This window comes from Elaeis guineensis, chromosome 8, assembly GCF_000442705.2.
Source record: "Elaeis guineensis isolate ETL-2024a chromosome 8, EG11, whole genome shotgun sequence".
Lineage (NCBI taxonomy): Eukaryota > Viridiplantae > Streptophyta > Magnoliopsida > Arecales > Arecaceae > Elaeis > Elaeis guineensis.
Window position 1 is genome coordinate 23,973,572 of NC_026000.2, and position 26,040 is coordinate 23,999,611.

The 26,040-nt window shown below is 32.1% G+C and overlaps 2 protein-coding genes and 1 pseudogene across 2 annotated transcripts; 2 read left to right on the top strand and 1 right to left on the bottom strand.

Moving 5' to 3' along the window:
* Positions 1-4,757: 4,757 nt before the first annotated feature.
* On the top strand, positions 4,758-5,557 carry LOC105034297 (uncharacterized). Its single transcript, XM_010909389.4, has one exon. It carries the CDS (start codon positions 4,858-4,860, stop codon positions 5,347-5,349), a length of 492 nt encoding a protein of 163 aa, XP_010907691.1. The 5' UTR covers positions 4,758-4,857; the 3' UTR covers positions 5,350-5,557.
* Positions 5,558-10,363: 4,806 nt separating this feature from the next.
* LOC105034298 (putative metallophosphoesterase At3g03305) lies at positions 10,364-17,435 on the top strand. The gene is made up of 4 exons (XM_010909391.4): positions 10,364-10,717; positions 14,172-14,413; positions 14,716-16,293; positions 16,894-17,435. The coding sequence occupies exons 1-4, from the start codon at positions 10,450-10,452 to the stop codon at positions 17,017-17,019; spliced, it is 2,214 nt and encodes a 737-aa protein (XP_010907693.2). The 5' UTR covers positions 10,364-10,449; the 3' UTR covers positions 17,020-17,435.
* A 4,627-nt stretch (positions 17,436-22,062) lies between these two features.
* Positions 22,063-22,796, bottom strand: LOC140851180 (uncharacterized; annotated as a pseudogene).
* Between the last annotated feature and the right edge of the window lie 3,244 nt (positions 22,797-26,040).

Genomic DNA, 26,040 nt, shown 5'->3' on the forward strand with positions numbered 1-26,040 from the left:
TGTTAGTTAATGTTTCTATAAAATTTGAGTCTTCTTCTATTGGTTCTTGATCATTTTGGTTTCGACTGAGTTGTCTTAACTATATTTTATTTGAAGAATTTTTTCTTTAATTTGATTTATTTCTCTTTGAAAATCTTTCATGTCTATGGGTTTCTTTTCTTTTTGATCAAAGCATTTTAAGATATTTCCTATATTGTAGGTTTGAATGTTTACGGGTACTTTTTGCTCATTTAAATTTTTTTTAATTTTATTAAATAATCTCTTTTGATTTTTGGGTCATCAATTTTATCTATAAAATCCAATAATAGATTTCATTCTTTTGTGATGATACAAATCTCTTTATCAGATTATTTAGTTTCTTTATTATGTTCTGTTTGACTCCTGGAATCAAAGATGTAGTCTTCTGTTTTTAAGGTGAAAAGCAAGGTTTGTAGATTTTGTTTTATAAAACTAATTAAGACGGTTTCATCTAATACTATTTGGTTTATTTTGAATTTCAATCTATATTTATTGCTATAATGGCCTACACGATCACATTTGTAGCAAACCGACGATTTTTTCTTTTTAATGTATGATTTAATCTTTTGAGGGGATGTTATTTTTGTTTAAAATATTTTTATTTATAAATTTTTTATCTAATTTATGACTTTTGTATGAACTAATTTGTCCTAGATGATTTTTTCCTTTGACAACTTTTACAAACTTTGTTCGATTTATTGTATCCTCTCCTTTTAGTTATTGGTGGAAGGCCAAATTATTCACAAAAATTGAGTTCCCTTTTGCTTGTGAGTTATTCCTTTTTTAGTTGTTGTTTTAGTTTGAGTTCATTACATAATAGCAATCCTTTGTCATTTATTATGTTTACTAGAGCACCATAAGTTAATTTGTAAGGGATTCTACCATTGTTTTGATTTCTTAGCTTAGTTTTGATTTTCTCAGCAATCCTACCAAAAATTTTTCTTTCCAGAAGGATTGGTTACAATCATGCCTGGTTAATACCCTAGTCAGAAAGAAATCCTTATGCCATTTAAAATTCTGGAGTTTTTGCACCTTAAGTTGCTTAAGATTTTAGCAGTTCTATCTCTAAACTTGGAAGGATCTCCTCTAAAGTGTTTTGTGATGGAAAAAATTAATGTTGAGACAGCATCTTGGATCCTAGATCCGTCTTCATCCCTGATGGTTTGACCGTCTTCAGTTTTCTTAATTGCAAATAATATTTGGTGCTTATCTATATCATCCAGATAATAATCCCACCAACCCTGTAATTGATTGGTGAATCCAGCAACAAGAGCCTGAGAATAGTATGGTCCAAGGTATTACCCTTCATTTTGTAGGTAGTTGAGACCATAGTCATCTCTTGAAAAATGTTTAAAATATTATATTCAGTCCATCCATCTACACTCCATTCACAGATGGCTTGGGCTGAATATTGATTTTGATAGATCATGGGCTTTTCTTCAAGGCCCATATAATGTAAAGTGAGCCTAGGATAGTAGGGTATCTGTAGGTTGGCCCATCTCTGAATCTTATTAATTTCTAGACTTGGCCTAGTCTCCATACTGTGTAGGTTTTCTAAACTTTCTTCAAATTCGGACCTGACTGATTCCTCTTAAGATTCTTGATCCTCATGGGTTAAAATTGCTATAGATTTTCTCTCACTATGAATTAATTCTAAAGTATCTAGTCTTTTGTTGATTTCTTATAAAAGGTCTTATCTTTAAATTGATTACTTTGGATTTTAGATATTTCAAATAGTTTAAACATTGAAATTAATTCTTTTGGAGCTCGAGGCCCTATTTTATCTTTTCTTATCATTTCTTCCATTCTTATTAGTTGATCACTTATGGTTTTCAAGTTTTGGTTTGTGAAATTATTTTTTCTATTATATTTTTAATATCCCTATCATTAGATATTTCATTGGGGTCAGATTGATTTTAAAAGGGGATGCTGTTATTGAGGTATCCCTTACAGTTAGTTTTATTTCTTATAAGGGAGATGAATTTTCTCTATAATTCTTCTTTTTTCATCCTACCAAGAAACCATAATTCTATTTTTTAGCATATTAACTTCTTTAAACTGGGTTTTCTGAAATTCAAAGCAGTCAAAGAAGCAAATTGAGCTTTAAAGGTATTTAAGAATGAATAATATTGGTCCTGTATTTTGTTTCTTTACTTTTTATTGTAAGTTTTAAAGAACTATTATCTTTTTTTTTTCTACTTCTTGGGGAATAGAATTCTTCTTTTATTTTTTTTTGTTAATAGTAAAACTGGAAGAAATAACACAAATCTCAGGATCTCTTGATTCTGCGATCTGAGAATAGGTAGGAGACATTGATGGGGAAGATAGATTCTTAACATAACTTGGTTGCGGTATTTTGGTTCAAAGTTGATTTGACTCAACCTAGGTTTTGTAGTCACAGAATAGCTTTACTTAGATGAAATTTAGGATGTGTTTGGGGGTACATTTGATGGTTTTATCTCGCCACTATGACTTCGGACAAGTCTTGATCTATTGAATCTAATTGAGACATCTCCTTCTGGGTTAGTGACTATATTTTGTAACTGACTCAATTCTTACCTTACTGATGGAACTGATCTTTTCAAAAGCTAGTCCTCAGAAAAAGAAATTTGATCCCACGTAAGAGTCTTGGATATAAAAACAATCCCCTTACTAGGATCTGTCTGAAAATATTCAGTCTGTCCGATAATTTTTTTATTAATTGCTTCTATATGATCAAGTGTGTCAAGAGTCTTGTAATATATTTTAACTAGCACTTAATCCGCACATTATGGAGATTTAATTGATAATAATGATAATATTTTATATTAAAGATTACTCTCACTAATTAATCTCATGATAAGATCAAAAGGGTTTCTCAGAGTTTTTCTTTCCAAAAATGGTCTCCCAAATTAGTAAAATTACTATATTTAGTATTATTTTGTTATCATATATTTATATTTATATTTTTTATTTAAAAATATAAAAATAAGAAAATAAAATTTGACACATGACATTACGAGAGATTATCCTATAATCTTAATGTCAACACGAAATACCATCTCTAATATCTGTGTATTGCTTTATTATTATTATATAAATATAGATAGATAAATTTTTTTTATCATACTATTTATATTTTATTTTTTATTTATAAAATATAAAAAATAAAAAAATAAAACTTGATACGTGGTGTTGTAGCCATCCCTAATATCCATATATTATTTTACTATTATTATATAGAATATAGATAAATAGATAGATTTTTTATCATACTATTTTACTTTTATTTTTATTAAAAAATATAAAAAATAAAAAAAATTAATACGTGGTATTGTAAAAATTATCTTATAATCTTATGTGTCAACACGAAATATCACCCCTAATGTCCGTGTATTGCTTTACTATTATTATATAGATTTAGTATTATTTTTTCATCATACTATTTATATTTTATTTTTTATTTAAAAAATTATAAAAAATTAAAAATTAAAATATATTATAGGAGATTATCTTATAATTTTACGTATCAATATGGAATGCCATCTTTAATACCCGTGTATTGCATTACTATTATTATATAGATAAATAGATAATTTTTTTATCATATTATTTATATTTATATTTTTTATTTAAAAAAAAAAAATTGATATGTGGCATTGTAGGAGATTATTCTATAATCTACGTGTCAACACGGAATGCTACTCCTAATATCATATATTGATTTACTATTATTATATAGATAGAATATAAATAAATAGATAGATTTTTTTATCATATTATTTATATTTTTATTTCTTATTAAAAAATATATAAAAAATTTGATATGTGTCGTTGTAGGAGATTATCCTATAATCTTATGTATCAACACGGAATGCCACTCCTAATGTCTGTGTATTGCTTCACTATTATTATATAAATTTGATATTATTTTTTATCATAAATTTGATATATAAATTTAAAATTAAAATGATACTGTAGAGATTATCCTATAATCTTACGTGTCAATACAGAATGCCACCTTTAATACCTGTGTATCGCTTTGTTATTATTATATAGATATATAGATAAATTTTTCTTTATCATACTATTTATATTTTATTTTTATTAAAAAAATATAAAAAATAAAAAAATTGACATGTGGCATTGTAGAAGATTATCCTATAATCTTATATGTCAATACGAAATACCACCCCTAATTATATAGATAGATAGATAATTTTTTTATCATACTATTTATATTTATATTTTTTATTAAAAAAAAAAAAATTGACACGTGGTATTTACGAAATCATCCCATAATCTTATATTTAATACGGAATACCACTCTTAATATCATGTATTACTTTACTATTATTATATAGATACCGTATATTATTTTACTATGATTATATAGATGAATAGATAGATTTTTTTATCATACTATTTATATTTATATTTTTTATTTAAAAATAAAAAAAATTTAATACCATATATTGCTTTACTATTATTATTAGATAAATAGATAAATTTTTTATTATACTATTTATATTTATATTTTTTATTTATAAAATATAAAAAATAAGAAAAATTGATATATAATATTATCGGAAGTTATCGTATAATCTTCTATCTCAATTTACGGATTGCATTTTTGTACCATCGTATGTTGTTTTATTATTATTGTTATATAGATTAAGATTGCTGCAGTATCAGCGAGGCTTCTGCGAAAAGAAAGAAAACCATTTCTCTTTCTGCTACCGATTATACCCTCCCCTCACTCCCTTTACTACAGGACCAACCCCCCTCTTCCGAATTCAAAACCAGTCCCCGGCTCTCTTCCGCCGCCTCGGTCGGGCCCTCGAAACCAAAGGCCTAGACATGGCGATCGCCGCTTTCCGTCGAATTCCCCTGTACCTCTCGCAATCCCCTACCTCGCTCTCCCTCCTCTCCAATTCCCTCGCACGGCTGTGCTCCTCCGCCGCCCGCGCCGCCCCTTCCGCGTCCGCGAAGGTTGCCGACCGGATCGTCACGCTATTCGCCATCGAGCTCGACGGCAAGAAGCGCGAGGTTGTGGGGCTCTCCGGCCAGACTCTCCTCCGGGCCCTGATGAACGCCGGCCTCATCGACCCGGCCTCTCACCGGTTGGAGGAGATCGACGCCTGCTCCGCCGAGTGCGAGGTCCACATCGCGCAGGAGTGGCTCGACAAGCTCCCGCCGCCGTCGTACGAAGAGAAATACGTGCTTACGAGGGCCTCCAGGAACCGGGTCCTTAACAAGCATGCGCGGCTCGGGTGCCAGGTCGTGCTCACGCCGGAGCTCCAAGGTATGGTCGTCGCCATCCCCGAGCCTAAGCCCTGGGATACCCCGTAATGGGGAAGAGGGTTGGTTATCCCTAGGGCTAGGGCTCTATTGTGTGGGAAAGTTGGGTTCTTTACTTGTGTTGGATTCAGAGTAACAGCGAATGCTACTTCTGTGTACAATTTAATCATCTTTCGTGTTTTTGTTCAATGAGAACCATGTGATGTGCTTTAAATTCACTCCTTTTATGCAAATCTCCCCTGTTTATATATATTTTTAACTTGTGGTTAGTTTTGGTGGGGATTGCTGACGTGAAAGGGAAATAGAGGAAACTAATATTGTTAGTTGGTAATTTGGATTGATGGGTTCTGTGAATTGCCTCTGTGTTTAAATGATACTGAGCAGATCTTGACGAATAATTGTTGGGAAATGCTGAAACTAGTGTATTTTTTGTCAATTATTTTATATGAAATTGGTTTGAATTAAGTGTAGTCCTTACCAGGTTTTGTGACACTCGTGTTTACATTACTTTGCATGTTGTTCAACAAGGATCAGTGGGTTTCTTGAGCATGCTATTCAGTTTTTTTTTTTCTGTAAGATGTTTATGAAATTTTTAAATGGAAATTGTGGCATAGACGAAAATTTTGTGAAAGTCTATAACTTTTACTTGTATGTGTAGTTTGACTAGTCCCGAATTTTGGGTTATCATAGCCTGTTCTAATTAACTGATTTTGATTTGCTTGTGGTTCAACCTGCTTTGCATTTTTTCCACAGTTGCAGTCTGGGACAAGCTGGACGGTGGAGTGGATTGAGAAATGTTGTATTTGTTTTGACTGTTTAGCGGTGTTTGGTATCAGTTGGATAATCAACTGGAATCCGGGAAGACTTATATTGGGCATTTATTATTGTTTTTTTGGCCATTGAATTTGATTAGCAGAAGATTGATTGAAAAGGTGTCTCAAAAGCAAATAAAATGGTATACTGCTCCATCCTTCTTTGAGCTTTCTGCGGTTTATTTGGTTCTTTGAGGAGAAATGGTTGACATCCTACATGCTCGTTGAGTTTTATAAGCCTTTAAGAGAACTTTCAGGTGGTGGAAAACTTTGATTACTTGATATGAACTCTTGTAGGTTCGTAACCAATCAGTTCAGTTCTTGCATGAAGTGTTCAGGTAGTTGTATTAAAGAAAAAGGATGCCTGCAAGGTTAAAGGTGGATTTGGGACATCTCGCAGCCTTTGTAGTTTAAGCAAGAAAATACTGGAAGTTGTCCAGGATAACAAGTTACATGCTGCATGCTAGGGAGGGGGCAAAGATGATTCTTGCTGTTCAGGTGACTTGACCTTTCATTATGCCTTTATCAAGTCATTATTTGGATGAGTCATGATTTGATAATATAAAATAAGAATGATGCTCATGTCTTGGTAAAATATTTCATTGAAAGTTTTGAATCTTTGAAGTGTTCTTGCACATAATTGCAAGTTATTCTTCTGGTCCCCTTTGCTTAAAACTCTTTCCTATCTTTTGATCAAGTATAATATTTTCACTAATATATGAAGAGGCCTATCTTTCCATTAATGTTATTGGAAAAGTTTTGACTAATTATGACCAGCTTAATTATGCTATCGAAGAAACCATTATTTTATCAATCATGGCGATTTTCTAGCATCTTACTATAGATGTGAATAGTAGATGTCCAAGCAAACTGTGCTTTAAAGTATTGAGCTTTGGCTCAAATGCTACGCATTCCAAAAATCTTATACAGTGAACTAAATGAAGCCTATAAGCAACACTGAGACAGGATAATTTCATGGATTATTTGGGATTATTTGACTATGTGGAATGTGAACCAGTACAGCTGAGGTGACAACATGATCTCATCTTTAGGTAGAAAGGGTAGAAAAGAGGAAAAGAACCTTAAAGATCTGGTTGAAAGAAATGGCAATTCCATGGATGAGCTTGCAAAGGTCTAACATCTGAAAAATGAATACTCAGTGCAAGAGGCACAAGAGTTTTTGTCTGGAGGATACTTAAAGATGGATTTTACAAGTATCTTGAAACAGGAACTGAAACAGATGAGCATTAATGTGATTTGGGATTGCTTTTGGCTTACTTGTAGGAGGATGCTTTTTCAGTAGTGTTGGCTTAGATGGAGAACTGCATTACAATCATGCCCCTTTTTGTGTTAGTGAATAGTTTCTTCTCCTATCCTGATGGTACTCTCTCAGTGGCATGATCATCATCACCTTATCCTATCCATGAACAAGAAGAAACTTTTTTTTTTTTTTCCAGAAAAAGAAGAGAAAAATAAAATAGAGAAGATATTGAATAATTGGAGAAATTATCAGGACTAGTGTAAAGAAAGAGACTTTTGTATATATTGTTTGAGTGAAAAAATATGTGGCCTCCTCTTATGCTCATTTTGTTTTCATTAGCCTTTTTTTATTCTATGGATGAGCAATCAGGATTTTTCATGGTGAATGGCAATTTATTAAACTTGAGATTTATTGTAACCTTATAAACTTAATATTGCATCGTGTATATGGGATAGAATATGGACAAATAACCATTACACAATATTCTTTTTGATATTAATCGTGTAACTTGATTTGCATCCATCTACTTGTTAGGCTTTAACCTCTTTTAGCTTGTTTTTACATGCATGGCATAAAATGTGAATGTTAAGAAGAGTTCTTCAAGTAATATCGCATGGTAGCTTATAGTCTTGTTGGTGGCAATCCTGTTAGGTGTGGGATTGGCTGTCTGGTATCTAGTATTTGGGTCTTATAGCGATGATCGATGAGATGAAGTTTCATAATCCAGGTGCAAAAGGAAATAGTGATTTCCTGGGTTGGAAGTAATTTTTTTTTCACCTTTTCTTGTTTTGTACATGTTTGTGTGCATGCAGACAAGTAGGTGGGCATGGGTGCATGCGCATCCTTGTAGATGGGCATTTGTGCTTGTGTGCAAAGCGGGTAAAGCAATAGCCAATGACTACAGGTGCAATCTCTTTCATATTTCAGAGCCTTGTCATAGACATGGCAAAGCATGCAATTATTTAGTGGACTTCTTTTTAGCTGAAGAGTGGTATGGGTGCTTCCATGGAAAAAGTATTCATTCACCTGGTGGACTGGGAGTGAGTGTTTTGGCCTAAGGGTAAAGGTCAACGAGGTATTTGTGAATTCAAGTTTTGAAATTAGGCCTGTATAGGGAAGTAGTTGTGAAGTTTAAGTTTATGGAGTATTTGTGAAATTCAGTAATCAAGAAAATTTTAGTCAAGGAAGAACGAATCTGGCATGTATCCAACACTGTTATTCCTATTTGCAGATGTGGGTATTCGTTAATCGTCCACTATACGTGACAAGGTCTTGCATTATGGAGCATACAAGAGGAATAACAATTAGTGCTACAGAGTCCTAAAATGGAAAAATAATCCAGTCAGTGCCCGTCCAATAGATGTTGAAAGAATAAAAAAGGATTCGCTCCGACATCTATCAGACAAAACCGTTCATGGTATTCCCCTGCATAACATGTGCCTGGTGCTCTGGTATTTGAAACGTCTAACTCCTCCCTGTAACTGCATTACTAGTTATTTCTTTAGACCCAAGGGATATACATAGAAATTAACATTGGAGCGTAGTTAATACTGAATAACTAACCAAGGGTAGTTTCTGCTTTTGGATTTTGTGAGATAGAGGATCTCTATTCATTTACCTATAGGTCAAAGGCTTATTACTTTAATCTTTAAATTATCGGAGTAGAATCTTTTAATCTATTGTACTTGCAACTTTAAAGCCTGCAAAGGATAAATCATGTTATGATTACAAAACAATGGAATTAGAACATACACTAAATCAGCGAAAATCTAAAGAATCAATTAACACTAGCAATGCATTCATGCTGATCATACGATGGATTTACATCCTCTTTACTGGGGCAAATCAAAGAACCCATAAAATTTTCAATCATTGATTGCTTGATAGGTAATAACAAAATATTGATTATTGATTGAAAAGAAATTAAGCATGCAAACACAACTTGAATAGGATATGTATGAGATCAATGAGTATTATATTAATCTTCCGATAACTGAAAATATCCCAAAAACATTCCCTTTTGTATCGTGATACAAAATAAACAAATAAATTGTTTATAAAGTGATATCGATCAAAGCCATGATAATGATGAGCTTTAAAAAAATCTAATATATTTCTCTTAAACCCAAGCAACAACAAGTAAAAGGACATACAGATATAGATTCTCTATTTTCGGCACTTACAAATATATCAAATATATTTGTGAACATCCAAAACCTTCCTAGTCACTAATAGTACAAAAAAATGGCACTCACAAATATATCAAATATATTTGTGAACATTCAAAATTCTCTTATTCACTAATAATACAAAAAAATTTTTTTAAGGAGCTAATCTAATTTTGGTTTACTAGTGTAAATGGAAAAAAAATATAGAGTGGTTATAATATGGTCAGGCTTTCTATCCATTCCTTCCAAAGTCAAGACATATATAATATTTTATCATAAAATATTTTTTAAAATTTACATACTAATTAAAATAATAATTTAATAAATATATTTAATTTTTTTTTAGCAAACAAAATGGAGAATATAATGTAGCATTAAACTCGTTTAAACAAAATATGACTTACAATTTAATGATATAACACATGAAGTATCCAAATGTGGAGTTTCTCCAATGTCATCGATGTCGTTCGTGTATCTACAACAATTTGAAGTAAAAATAATTTTTTTATACTTATAAGAAAATAAAATAGCAACAAAATAAATATGCTAATCTGAATAGAAACTATACTATTCTAAATATTCTCAATAAATAGATAAAACGAGTAAATTATTTTTTTAATTTCAAAATAATTTTTTTGTAAAATATTGATTGTAAAATCGGTATGGAAAAAAAAGAACATCAATCCCTCTCCATAAAATTATATAAAAATAAAATCAAAATTTATAGTAAGTACTTACCCAAAATATAAAAAGAAAAATCTCTCACGTGCCTGACACAAGCAGCATGTATGCCATGGCATTATGCCCTCGATGCCTCCTCGTCGTCAACTGGGTTCTCAACTATCTCTCCTCTATCTGTGGATCTCCGATCTCTCTCTCTCTCTCTCTCTGTTCCCCTCCCCTGCTCACCATGGATCGGGAGGAGAAATGGGGGGTCTATCTTCTCGCAGCCCTATTACTCTCATTGGCCTCTGCGACCGCCGCCTCCGATCCCGGACGCCGTCGGAGCGTGATCGAAGTGGAAGGAGAGCCGAGCTCGGTGGTGTGGGTGGTGCAGCTGTCGGACCTCCATTTCAGCATCTTCCACCCGGAAAGAGCCCGCGATTTCAAGCGATACGTACCCGCCGCCCTCGCCATGATCAACCCCTGTCTCGTCCTCATCACCGGCGACCTCACAGGTATCATCTTTTACCAATTTTTTTCTATTGCCAATTTCGTCTTTTAAATTACCGTAACTCCCCCTAGATTCGCCTAAGGGGAAAAAAAATCATTTCTTGGAGATAGTGGTTATTGCCTGTTTACAGAGAAGTGCTTCATGGGCTAATTTAGCTTCATTTGGCTTCTGGATTATCTTCTTTGGCTACACAGATACGAATTTGTAGTGGATTTTGTTATTAGGGCTTGTTTGGTTGGTTTTGCCTATCGTTATGGTTTTCTGGATATGCTGCTTGTCGGATTTCCCTCGGCTTTCTGCAGTCTTTCTAACCCAATAATTATATTTGTGTTGCATGATAGCGTTAGTTGTGGGGTATTGTTGGTATATAATGAGAGGATTATAAAACGTTAGTCACTGCATCTGTCTCATTCTGGTAGTGATAGGAACTTATATGTGGAGGTAATACTTGGATAATTTATAGTGACAAGTTGTTTTTTTTTACTATTTTTCGAATTAATCCAGGTGGATTAGGAGGTGACTTTAGGGAGATTAGGCTTTAGGTGAAATGCAGGATTTAAAATGTTAGTGCTTTCGAAATACATAAAAATTGATTCTAAGTGGCTGGGTTTGGGTTTTTTTTGTCATGGGCAAATGTAGTGAAAAATCACAACTTTATCACAAATTGCAGGGCATGGGCTTTCAAATTGAATACATTCAAGAGATGTATATTGAATGATATGTTCTGTAAAAGAAAGATATTTATTGACGATAAAATTAAAATGTTAATCCCAAAATACTTTTTTTTTTTTTTGGCTGAGTTTTAGTTTAAATCTCTAGATCCTCAAAATCTAGTTCAGATAATGGTAGAAGACATAACGTCCACTAAAATTATATTGTAAGTCTATTGATAATAATGTTAGATATTTCATATGAATCATGCACTTAAAATCATGAACTGTCAGTTCTTATTGCCATGGTTTTGTCTAAGTTTAGGCTGTTGTAAAATATTGAATCTTGAGTACTAGTGCACCAAACATTTTCCTGCATTATGTGTTGTGAAGGTAGCATAAAATTTACAGGTCCTAATTAGTTCCTTATCTCTATTCATATAATATGTTTTCTTGTATATTTTTCCTTGTACTAAGATCCCTGGTCTGGTTGAAAAAACCATTTTCCTTGGATAGCCATGTTTATTGCTGGACTTTTTCCTTTCAAAACCCCAAAAAAGAAAAAAAAAATGTAGAATATGCACATTCTTATTTGTTGCATATTTACCTGCTTCCCATGATCAGGGAAGTCACTATTTGGTACATCTTGAATCGGTACTCAATACATTGTTATTTCATACAAAGATAACCACAAAGTTCACTACTCTAAAAATTTTTAAACATTTTCTGATAAATTTCTCATTTCATTTGAAAAAAAAACCTCATTCTCTTCATAGTGCTCTGATGCATTTTTTTTCTGACATAAATGTCATAAATATAAAGAAGAGAAATCCTGGTATGGGAAGCAAACATGCAACTAGATTTTTTTTTTTTTATCCTATTCAGGCTGAAACCATTCTCCCTAGAGGAATGCAATTCATTGGTTATAAATCAGAACCAAGCAAACTTGTGAATCATGTTAACTGTAATTCAACAGCCCTACGAATTGCCCCATCACCTACCATTTTAAATTTGTCTAAGAAAGCTTTCTTGTCATATTATTAGCCATTTCAAGTCTACAGACTGTAGTCTGACATGTTCCTTAATGACATTTCACACCCTTCTGTGTCCAGGGATGATAGTTTGAGAATTATGGATGCATTAGCAATTTCTGCTTCTTTACAATACTAGAAATATCAAATATCATTTGATTTTAATACTTTCTTTATCCTATTACCATGCACTTTTCATTCATTGCTTGGTGAGCAGCCACATGTTACTTCCCTAACCTCCTCGTTGCCTTTATTTGCAAAATCATTTTCTTCCCGCTATAATCATTTTATTATATCTTCAGTGCTCAAAGTGGAACTTGTTAGGGCCTGATATAACCATTGATGGGCCTAGAGAAAGAAAAGAGGTACAAGGGAGATAAGGAGAGGATATTTTTTGAGGTAATCTCTTGAAGATGATAGATGACAAATTAAACATGGATATTTTTTGAGGTAATCTCTTGAAGTTGATAGATGACAAATTAAACAGGGACATTTTTTGAGGTAATCTGTGGAAGACATACCATGCAAGAAGGAAACATGGATGAGATATTAAACTTCTGTACCTCCCTGTATCAAGGTAGTACTCTGCCATGCTGCCCTGTATTGGCAAATTATGAGTAGATTCATGAGTGCATCATGGTGCATACTATACTCATACTTGACCAGTACACGCCATAGCACAGTATTTCAAACCTTCCTTCTGAAATCTTTGAAGACCAACTTTATATAGGCCTGTTTTAGGCTAGACACTGGAAACAGTTTGGCAAGTCAATTCTTCACAATCATTGATTTGAGAGAATAGGACTGTTTGAGTGTTCCTAGCATGCTTTGATCCATATAGATATACGCTAAAACGTGACATAATTTAACAAGCTTTCAGTTTCATTTAACTTTAGCAGCAGTAAATTTCTAAAATGGTCCATCAAGGTTAAATTGTGCCTTGTCTTCGATATCATAGTGCATTGTGTTGTAGCATATTTTGAAAATTGCTTTGTATATTTAATCTTATGATCCATTAGATAGCATATTTTGAAAATTGCTCTGTATATTTAATCTTATGATCCATTAGATAACTTTTATTGGGGCATTAATGTGGTAGTTAGAAAAACGTGGATGCCATTAGAGGTTTGTTGCCCTCTATAGAGGCCAAAGTCCATTAGAAGGAAATTCTATTTTAAACAGGATTATCTATATCGAGGCTTCAGCTATGTAGAACACCTTGAAATCCTCTTTGATGAGCTTTAAACATTTTCAGGGTCCTCTGTAATTTCTTGCTTCACATAGATGCCTTCATTTTTTTCTCAAATGTTCAATTGGGCCTTGTTTAGGTTGAGCTTCAAAGTGTGCTCATGGCCGGTGCCTCAGAATCCTATAAGCTGAATCTTGAAAGTAGCAATCTTAATTACACCTGCTTTAAACAACCACCCATATTTGAGAAAATCTTATTCAATTATGGTTTTAAACATACATTCTTCTAAGCATATTTGCAACATAGGGTATATCGAATGTCAAAATTTATCAAGAATTATATCTTTATAAATGAAAAAAGTTATTACATTCTTGTAAGTTAGGTCCATTATAAAGCTTGTTTTTCTCAGTCAGAAAGAAAAAAAGGAAAATAGAAGGAACAGATGCCTTATCTTGCATTGTGTTAAAGCAATAAATGTTGCATGAACATTCTTTTAACCCTCATGGGAAAAAAGTTTGCTTGATCATAGATCTCGAGTACTGATGTTAGTCATGCTTTCTGGTTTTCTCTCCTCATCCTTCTGGTCAGATGGAAAAAGCAAAGATTTGCTAACCATGAAGCAAGAGGAGTCAGAATGGATCGAGTATCAGAATGTGATTGAGGATGTTGTTGAAAGGAGTGGGCTTAACGAGAAAATTTTCTATGATGTTAGAGGGAATCATGATAGTTTTGGCGTCCCGGAGGTTGGTGGTGCCTATGACTTCTATCAAAAGTATGGCATCAATGCAGGATTAAGACGGGAAGGGAATGTCCATAGCATCACTTTACAGGTTAGTGCTCCTAACAATTATTAATGTGTTTGTCAATTCATTTTGCATAATTATATTATTGAGACACAGGTGAATGAAAAAAACATTGCTATGTAAATATAAAATCAATATTTACTTAACTATAAGAAATTCCTCCCACTAGTTGCTTTAGTAGATTTGATTTCACTAATTTGCTCTTTGATGCCAACTTCTGTGGAATTCACATAGCTTCAATTCTTTTAGTATTTCTTCTTTACGTTACCTTATGTTCTAGAACTAGTTTCTCATGCTCAGCTAATTGTAAGATTATTCTCCATATGCAGAATAGTGGATGGAAACATCTTTTTGTTGGCTTTGATAGCACAATGGAGATTGGCCTCCGTGGCCCAACAAATCTGTTTGGACATCCAACTGATCGATTACTTGCAGATATAGACATGGAGCTTTCACAGTGGGATGATGATATAACGAACTCAGCAGTAACGAAGATCGCCTTTGGGCACTTTCCTTTGTCTTTTTCAGCACTAACAGATACAGGAAGAAGTCTGAAAGATGTGTTTCTAAATCATTCATTATCGGCTTACCTCTGTGGGCATCTCCATACAAGGTTTGGGAAGAACCTAAAACGTCATCATCAATCAGGCCATCATTTTCTGTCATCTGGGACATATTATCAGTTTAACATTCACCAAGGAACTCTGGATAATGTAAATAGTGAGAAATGCTCCAATGAATCCAAATCCACCAATGAATTTTGGGAGTGGGAGATGGGTGATTGGAGAAAGAGTAGAGCAATGAGGATAGTTGCAATTGATTCTGGCCATGTCTCATATGTTGATGTAGATTTCAGGTTGGGATCCAAGGATACAATAATTTTACCTACTTTTCCTGTTGACTCACGCTTCATGCAAAGGATATCATCTTCCCATGACTACATATGTCAAACTAAGAGAACTTTGTCTTATGCAACAGTAAGAGCTCTGGTTTTCTCAAGAACTGAGATTGTGACTGTTTTAGCAAAGGTTTATGATACTCGTTCTGGAAGTCTCAGTTTGGTACTAGACTCAACTATGAGGAAGCTTGAGGGGAATGGAACCAGGGGAGATATGTACACGGTCCCATGGAATTGGAGGGCATTTGCTGATCCATCTCCAGATCGTTATTGGCTGCAAATAGAAGCACTAGATATTTATGGAAAATCTAGTTATAGCCAATTAATGCCGTTCTCTATTAATGGCCTAAATAAAAAAGTTAGCTGGAAGTGGAAGGAGTTTTTTGTAATGGGTTGTCAATGGGCCTCCATATATCATCCTGTTCTCTGGTCTGTCCTTTCACTTCTCTTCTCATTGCTTCTTATTCCACAAGTTTTCCTTGCATGTTCGAAGAAGTATTACACTTACAAGTATCTCAGCCCTGGCTTTAGTGGAAGGAGTCTAAGAGGATGTTTAACTCGTGCATGTTGGGTTTTGATAGAGCTTCCAAAAATGACTTTGATATGGTCAGGAATTCTTCTGTATGTTCTTTATCTACTATTATTCCCTTGGTTTTTTGGGTATGTTTTTACTGAAAGCCACAGCATGGCATACATGACTTATAGAGGTTGGGCTGTTCCACAATTGAACAACAGCAGTGGACTTCCATACATTGGGGTACCTGATGTCATGGTTGTGGTTCTACCTCATCTTTGCTTTGTGGTTTTGCCTACCATTTTAGTTATTGCTGCCATGGCCGCAGAAAAAACAGCATATCGAACACATTATCTCTCACTGTCAGGGAAGAAAGAAGATGATCTATATAAAGAGAGCAAGAAACACATGAGACATGCCAGTTTTTGCAGTGGGTGTTGGATGAGAAAACTCCTTTTGCTGGTCTGTTTGGTAATATTGTGGAAACATTGGAAGGTAAGTCAATCTTCTCCTATCTGATGTTTTTCTACTATGTCATTGTAGATTAGGGGCATGTTTGGTTCACACGACTGGAATCGGAATCAGAATAGATTGGAATGGGAATCGGAATAGTTAATCCCCCGATATATTTGGTTTTTGACTGGAATTGGAATCAGAATAGGAGTGGGATTTGATACTAGGGAATAGTAGGGCGTGGATTTTGGAGGATTGGAGCATTCCCATTCCGCCTCCCCCCCAAACTAAATATGCCCTAACTACTTTTCCTATGGGTAAGGTGTCAGAATAGGAATTTTAGCCTATGAAAACCAGCTTCAATTGTTGTTCTTTTTGGTTAAGATGTGGATACCAGCTTCTTGATTTAATATTACCAGAGTTTGCTTATATGCAATATAAATAGGGTGTCTAGGGTTCTCACTTTTAGTATATGGACACGCCCTGGTAACATCCCTTTTTTCTTCAGGGTCATTGGAAGATTGTCTGTAACTTAAGTTCTCTTTGCTTCCAAGATTGTTTTTTCTTAAACTTAATATTCAGCTTGGCGCATTAATCATTTTACTGCTTAAACTTACTACTAACTTCTCGATTCAATTTCAGCATTGCAGAGCTCTGGTGAAGGCTTATGACATGAACCCTTTTCTTCATTCCCCTCTATATTGCTTCACAATCCCAGTGTTATTAATATATGCAATCTACAGAACTTCATCTAGATGGAATTTATGAACAGATTGGGAGGCTACCTATTCTCAGTTATTCTTATATGGTTAGATTTCAAAGGTGAGCATATGGTCTTCAAAATCAAAGTTCCTGGAGACAGTGGAAGAAGGGAGCAGCTGGCACCAGTCAGGTCAGCATTTGGATGCTTTTGACAAATGTTGCACACAGTTCATTGCTGAAGCCATTTACGAATTAAAGCAGTAGGTGAAGTGGGCCTAGATCATCTGTCAAATTTCTTCTATAGTCATCTTGGCCGTGCGGATTGGAGAAGGCCTTTCATGCCAGGAGAAACAGTAGAAAGGTGAATGATTTACTGAAAAAATTGATAATTTACAAGCACAGGATTGTAACTAATTTAATTCCAGGCAGCTAACTTTTGTTTCTCACATATTATTTATTAATATATATATTTTTTGAATCAACATGTTGAAGTACATGTGCTTTTTAAATTTCATAATTTGGAGTTCGAAGAGAATATTATATCTTGTACTTTAAATTGAAGAATCTCAAAAATCACTGAATAAAATTGCCCTCTGTGGGTGTGGGACCGCTATAAAGTCTGTCACGAGCATTTGCAGTAGACTATGTGGTGCTATGTGATTGTTAAAATACAAATATTCATTTAACAAATTGCACTCCATGCATTATCTGTGAGAATTGGTTGCACTTGAACCTTTGGGACATTGCATGGTAATAATGTTCTTGCTGAATAACCCTGACATTTTGTTGTGGTGGACATCAAATGACAATTCAGGGAATCTCCTTCTTGACATGCTACTGTTCAGGATATTGTTGCCTTTGTACCTATGCATGATGATATATATATATAGAGGTATACAATATACAGATGACATGATCAAGTACAGAACACATGAGATGAATGCATGCCCTGTTTGGCTGCTTCATGGTTAAAAACACAAGCGCTAAAAATTAACTCAAAGGAGGTATGTGATGGTATTCGAATCTAACTATTGAAGGAAAACATCAAAAAAGTGTTTGACGAAATTGAAATTTGTTTTTAACTAGCAGCCAAAGTATAAGGAAATCCTTAGGAAATGGATTGGGTAGCATGCTTGCTGCCTTAAATGAGACTGCAACAAATGTGCTTGATTCAAGGCCATACTTCAATTTGATGATCTAGAAACAGATTAGACGACCATTAATAGTAACTAAACTTCATGTGTCCATGGCGTATGTTTCACTTCTAGGGACAAACATTGCATCGAGAGTGCATGCTTAGATTATGGTCATCATCTAAACATTTTCCATGTCTTTCTCCTCCCATAGGTATCAAATTATCAACCTTGCGTTACACTCTCTTCTATTCGGTAGATTGCTTTTATCTCACGGGCTACGCGTGGCATACAAGAAAACGTCACACTCCACGTACCATAGGCTCTCTCTCTCCTTTTTTTTTTTTTTTTAATAATTTTCAATCTAGACTTTGGTGTTTCCAAAGGATTTCTCCATCCTTGCATCTTCTGGTTGGGTGGACCGCCATGGCCATGGTTAAAAAGAGAAAAAAAGCAATCACTGACCGGTGCCTTCTCCTACGTGGCCGATACCTCAAGGAGGGAATCAGGGAATGTACCATGTCTGTCTGCAATTCACGTGCTGTACCCTCTTGGACACGTAACATGGCCCGGCCTCCGTCTTGCCTGCACCAGGTGCAATTGGACCGCGCCCAACCCCACATTTGTCACAAGAAAGTGTTGCCGACACTGCTTCCACCACGTGACCATACGTGCAGACAAAAATGGCGCTGGCTTGCATGAACAGGATTCATCAGATGCGTATTTTGATGCATCATTATATAAATCAATGGCTATGATAGACTGCATCCACGGCCATGCTGATACGGAGCGTAGGCCGTAACTTCTCCACACTTTCGGAGAGCTTCCGAAGCGGTTCCCATCGGCGACTCGCTGATGCTGAGCTTTTTATATTATTCCATGAAGAATCGGGCCATGGACTCAGACGAACAAAAATCATATAGGGTGGGCATAGAACAAAAAATGTGGGACGAATATATTTTTTATCATATATTTTTTTTTAAGTATTCACCTTAAAATAGAAGCTCAAAAGCTAAAAGTTCCTTCTGCTCGTGACTTCTATGATTAAAAAAACACCATATTCTCTTGCTTTTTCATTCACATAATATTTTTATTGATATATACTATGTGATCAGATAATATATACCAAACAAATTAATCATTTAGTAAATCAATAAATATAACTAAATAAATTAATAAATAATTTTTAGAAAATAATATTTACAAATACATAGATACTTTTAGATGATAGATATTTAGCAATAAGCCATCTAGCAATTCAATACATACCTCCAATCGAATACAGAGTTTGCAAAATATCATATTCACTGCTACATACTACATGGTCGGAGGATACATACTCATCGATTTCATGATATATACTACAAGCTTTTTTGATATATATCCAATAGTAATTCAATATATATCTCCAGATAAAAAGCATATTTTTGAAAATCATATATCGATTTATCTAGAGGTATGTATCAAATTATTGCTGTATGTATATCAAAAAAGCTTACAGTATATATTAGAAAATTGACAAGTATATATTATCTAACCATATAGTATATACTGGTGAATATCATGTTTTAGAAATTGTGTATCAATTCATTTGATTGTATATATTGAGTTGTTAGATAACTAATTTGCTAAATATATATTATCTGTCCGTATACAGTGTCCCAATGAATACTATATTCTATATATATCGATTTATCTGAATATGTATATTGGCTAATGACTCCATTAGTAGAAAAGTTTCTATCTTTTGAGCTTTTGCTTTAAGATAGATATTAGAAGAAACACAGTAAAAAAAATAAGTCTGCCTCATATTTTCTTCTTTGATGCTCGTCCCACATGATTGTTGTTTGATGGAGATTAAATAAATCGATGTTTTCTAGCATATCCATTTTATCGGCATCTTCCCTCTCCCCCCTCCACTATCCACGCCGCCGCCTCCCTCACTATAATATTAATAAAAGCTACCACTTAATGTGCTGGTGAGTATATTGTGTTTTGGTCTCAAACAAAATACATATGGTTAATCTAAGATAGATGCGTACTAGATAAATAATTATAATTTCATCAATTCATAAAATGACTTGATTTTTATCCTATGCATAAAAAAGACAATATATATTATATTATATTATTATAATATATTATTACATTATAACAGTATATCATATATTATACTATACTATATTATGTTATGTTTTATTATGACAATACTATGTTATTTTTATTATTATATTAGTATAACATTATTATATTCCTATATATTATATAATTATATCATATTATTATGATATTTACTATTTAAATAAATAATTTATAAATTTAAAATATTTTTTAATAATAATAATTCTTGATAATATAAAAAATTAAAATATTGAAATCACTATGCGATGTTGTCATTTTTTTATACTAGAAGTAATTTCTTAAATTTGGCTACCAAACGGATGTTAAAATTTTATAATACTTTATAAATACAACTATCAAATAGCATATTTTTTTATTAAAAAGCTCGACGACCAATAATGATTTCAAGCGGAGATTAAGGCTATTTTTGGGATTGCTATTAATAGTAGAGTTTTTGGAGCTTTTGAAAGTTCAGTTTTTAGAAAATAAAATTTTTGAAAAGTAAAATTTTTAAAAAACTATTTATTGTTTAGTAACTATATTTCTAAAGTATGGTAGAACTTTAATATATGTTTGGTGATCAAATCATAAAAGTATTTTTGGTATAATAAAATGACCATAAAAGACATTGTATGATATTTTATATTAAAGTATAATAAAATATAAAATATATTATTATATAAATATATTACATATTATAATATTACTATAATATAATATTATATTATTATAACATAGTTAATATAATATTTATACTATAGCATAAAATATAACATAATATTATATGATATAACATAGCAATATATTACTACATAGTATAATATTATTATAGTATAATATAATGTAATATAATACTATGGTATAATGTGATATAACATTTTATGGTATTGTTATATATTAAAATATTATTCTGCATTATAATCTTTCTATAATGTGATATAATATAGCATATTCTTGTAATATAATAAAAAAATTATCATATAATATCATAATAGTATGATATATTGTAATATAATATTATATTTATAGTATAAATATGATGAATGCAATCACACTTACAAAAAATGAGATTTTAGAATTCTTTTTGATCTAATACTTTTCTTATTCCTGCTTTTCTTATATATAATAGAATTATATCGGTGAATATTGATAAATCAAATATGTATTTGACGTCACCATATCCATAATAAATTCTAAAATATGTATTAACTATTAATATCATCAAATTGTTTTACATTGTTAATTTTTCTCAAATATAAAATATGAATGATATGGGATAAATTCTATGTTACATGTATAATTTTATAAAAAAAAAAGTCAATAAGTCATCAAAAGAGTAGCAATATGATCACGCAGAACATCCATCTCATAGTTACTTGTTACTCGGCTTTGCTTCAGACTTAGTTCTCCTTGTGATTCACTAATCTCTAAATAATTTGGAGGGAGTAGATCTTCATCATCGTCATAAGGCTGAAACTCGAATTTTTTAATTTCATGATTCCTAATAAAGTTATGAATGGCTAAGAAAGCCACCATAATTTGAACTTGTTTATAATAAGAAAAGTTAGGCATTGTACTCAATATTCTCTATCTACTTTTTTAACATCCAAATGTTTCCTCAATAGTATATCTCGATGAGGAATGTATATGATTAAAGATTTCACGTATATCCTTTGACTGACTTCTATGTCGAAAATCTAGTAGATGATATCTTTTTTCTTTGTAAGGCCCTATATATTTTGATATGTGAGGATACTGCATCCACTAAGTTATACTTACCTACATAAATATATATCAGTTAGAATTTAACATTTATGCATGAAAGGTAAAATATATGCCTACCATTGTAATATATTTAACAAAAGTACATGCCTCCAAGTGGGTGTAGAAAGTTGATCTCTTCTCTACATATAGCCTCTAAGAAAATACGAATATCATGAGCAGTATCCTCCCATCTAGTCCAAATAAAAATAAAACACATGTCAAATACTAATATATAGTATTTACTTAGATAGAGAAATTTTTACTACCACATAGGTACCATTGATTACTCCAATACAATTCTTAAGACCACTAATGATTATCATCATGAATTTTATGAAAAACATTCTTGAACTATTTATCAAATGGGTTAATAATATCTCGATCATTTTTAAAACATCATTTAAGACATGAGTAAAATATCTACTAACCGTTTCTCTTGAATGTTGAAATCTTTGTTGAACCATTCTATTCTCAAAATCATGTTCTAGAATCATTAAAAATATGACTACCAACTCTTCAACAGAAATATTTGTAGAACCTTTCAAACCATATCTGTCTTTCGATTCCTTATATAGATCTATAAATACATATTTCTCCATTCTTAATTGTTATTGACATCTATCTGATTATCTTGTAGAATCTCTAATACATATCTATATCCAATTTGATAAGACGTCCTATGAGGCTCTTTATCAATATATTTTGAGTAATATTCATTAGCCATATCAGTACAGCTGTAGTCACAAATGTATAAAATTTATTATCATTAACTATTTTATCTTCACTAAAATAATTTTTCTTAGAACTGTTGTCAGTACTATCCATATCTATATAGAGAATATTATGCAAAAAAATAAAATATCAATAACAAAAAAATAAACAATACAAAATATAAAGACTTAAATACAAATAACATAAACAATATAGATACCATCTATAATACCAATAATAGTCATAATATTCACAATACATTATCCAAGATACATATAATCTACCATAATTCGAACATAAATGTTCATAATTAAAACTACAAAAAATATATCATTATGCTAATATATCAAAAATTAGTTTCGTAGATTTGATATTCGCTTGAGCTATTTAATCTGAAAATGGGTATCCTCGAGAGGCACAAGCATCTTTCTATACTCTTTTTTAAGGAGCACTTCAGGAGCAAATAGAAACAATTCGTATTGTGCTCCCATCTCAGGCATCGTATGCATCACTTTCATCATCTCATGAATGTTACATTCAAGCTTATCAATTATTCTAAATGGCATTATACTCTTCTCCACTACATCAACAAGACGATTAAACTCCTGAGATAATTATGCAGCACCTCTTATCTTCTTGCATTTCTTATCTTAATTCTTAGGAGTAACTCTCTTCTTTGTTTTTTCATGGGTAGGATAAGATGTAGCGGTAGGGTTAATATTATTTATATCAGTGAAAGATCATCAACTCCATGTACAATTAGATTAGAATTTTCAGTCGAGTCACATAAACTCTCAAACATATCAATATTTTCTCTGTCTAACCTATCATGAGCTCCAAATATATTCTCAACATTCTCTTATATTGATAAAGTTGGTGTCCACGCCCCCCCTCCTATCTTACTAGTATCTCGAAATAACCTATCTAACTTCATGGTAAGTTATAAACCATCTTCATGAAACTTAGCTGTGTTAGAAATTTTTTGTAAGTTAAGGATATATAATTATCAATATATATTTTAAAATTATAATATAAAAAATTTTATAAACATCAATATACTATTATTTATACCTGCAATATTTTTTTTACTATGCATCCGGTGCATCTATTATGTTTCTAATAGGATCCTATCCAAGCCCTATTTTTTTTACTACCAATCTCACCTAGATGCTCAAGTTTGTTTTCAGATTGTCCCATGTATTTTTGAATTATTTGTCGTCGTATTGATTTCCAATCTTTTCATTAAATTTTTTAATTATATTGGCCCATCTTAGCCTATTAAAGTATATTCTTAGACGATTACCAGCTTCAACTTCACCAATACATGTATCGATAAACTCTATCAATTTATCATTCCAAACTATCTTCTTCTTCTCATCATCTTAGGTTGATGAACCAGCAAACATATTTTGACACTTCTTCGATATTTCTTTCTTATTACAATATAACAACAAAGACCTAAACTATTTTGTCGATCATAAATTATGATTTCAATCATATTTTATAAAATAATTTATAAAGTAAATATAAATGTATCCAATTCGAATACACTCTCATGCGTGCGCACGCACGCACGCACGCACACACACACACACACACACACACACACACACACACACACACACACACACACACATATATATATATATATATATATATATATATATATATATTTGTGTGTGTGTACGCGTGTCGTCAATTTAATAACAAATTCTTCAATTGCCACCTTAGGCCAAGAATTTGTCTTATAAAGAGAAATTAACATTAGGTTAGTACATCCAACAAATATAAAAAATTTACATTAGGAACTACTAGATATAAGTTTCACCCTTATCAAAAATAATAATAATAATATCATGGCATAGCAATAGAAACATCCAACATCTAGAACAGTGCCTTTTATATATATATATATATATATATATATATATATATAAAACCTATTAACAATGACAATACATATAGAAAGACAAAAAAAAATCTTATCTCATAAATATAAAATGATATTAGATCAGAACATTCCACATCCTTTCCATAATATTCTTCATCTTTTCCATTTTTATAACAAAATATAATTATTTAATACTTAGGTTCTCATTTGTCTCATATATAAAAATAAAAAATAATTAAAGTAGAAATAGACTCAGTTAAAATGGGACTTTGGAGTTATATTAAAAAAGTTGGACTCTAGATTTTCAATCAAAATAGAAAGGAATAATACAAAAAGATGGATTTAGACTCTAGACTCCCACTTGTCATCATGTACGAAAGAAAATATAGAGAAAAAGAGATGGATACGGGAATAAAAAATGGGATAAGACATGTGATGGCAAGTTAAAGAAGAAAATCTTACTGCCATAATTAAGACTAAAAGAAGGATATGGAAAGGACAAAAAATCAATCATGAAAAAAAATGATTGCAAAAAAAGATAAATTCAAAAAAATTTAAAAAATATCTATAATCTTAAACAATCAGAGAGAAATAAGAAAGAATATCTTAATTGTATAGAAATAGGAGCCGAGATAAATTGTTTTTGTACAGAAAAAATATTCTAACTGTTTATAAAAGTAAGGAGCTGAGGATGATTAGAGTTCTTTTTCTGTGTTAAGATTCTTAAAAATTATTTCATGCATTATATTTTATAAGGATATAAATATAATTATGAATTATTTTATAGGTATTTTGGTCAAAATATAAAATTTTATAAGATTAAAACAGCTTCTCGACGTAACTTAGAAAGTATTTTTGGGAGAAAGCTCTAAAATAGAGCTTCTCTCAAATAGATATTTTTAGCTTTTTGATAAAATTAAAACAGCTTCCATATTTTTTACCAAACATACTCTAACCATCCAAAATATTTTTGGAGGATGAGAAAGTGCTTTCTGACTCTTCAAAAGCTTAACCAAATAGGACCTAAGTATCCTTCAATAAATAAAATATATGCTAGAAATTATTTAAAAATTATGCTACAAATTCTTAGTAGTTGTATATAGAAAAACTTAAATATTTCAACTAACGACAAAGTTAAGTAATACAAGAAAAATTGGAGAAGAATGCTTAGAGTGAGGTGTGCATAAATATTAATCCAGGAATAAATTTTGCTTCTCGTATAAGGCAAAATCATCCCCAATGTACGATGAATCTAGCTTATCATGAAGCTCTCTATTATGAGCACAATTGCATGAAGGTTCTACCCAAAGACCCTTTCAGTTGCCTAAAAAATTTAGAGTATGGAGAGTAGAGAGGAGAGAGGGAAAACAATCGAGTATGAAAATAGGTGAGAATCAGAATTTAAGAGGAGCATAATTCTCAACTATTCATGTAGGGCTTGGTAACCTGATCTATGTAGTTATCTAA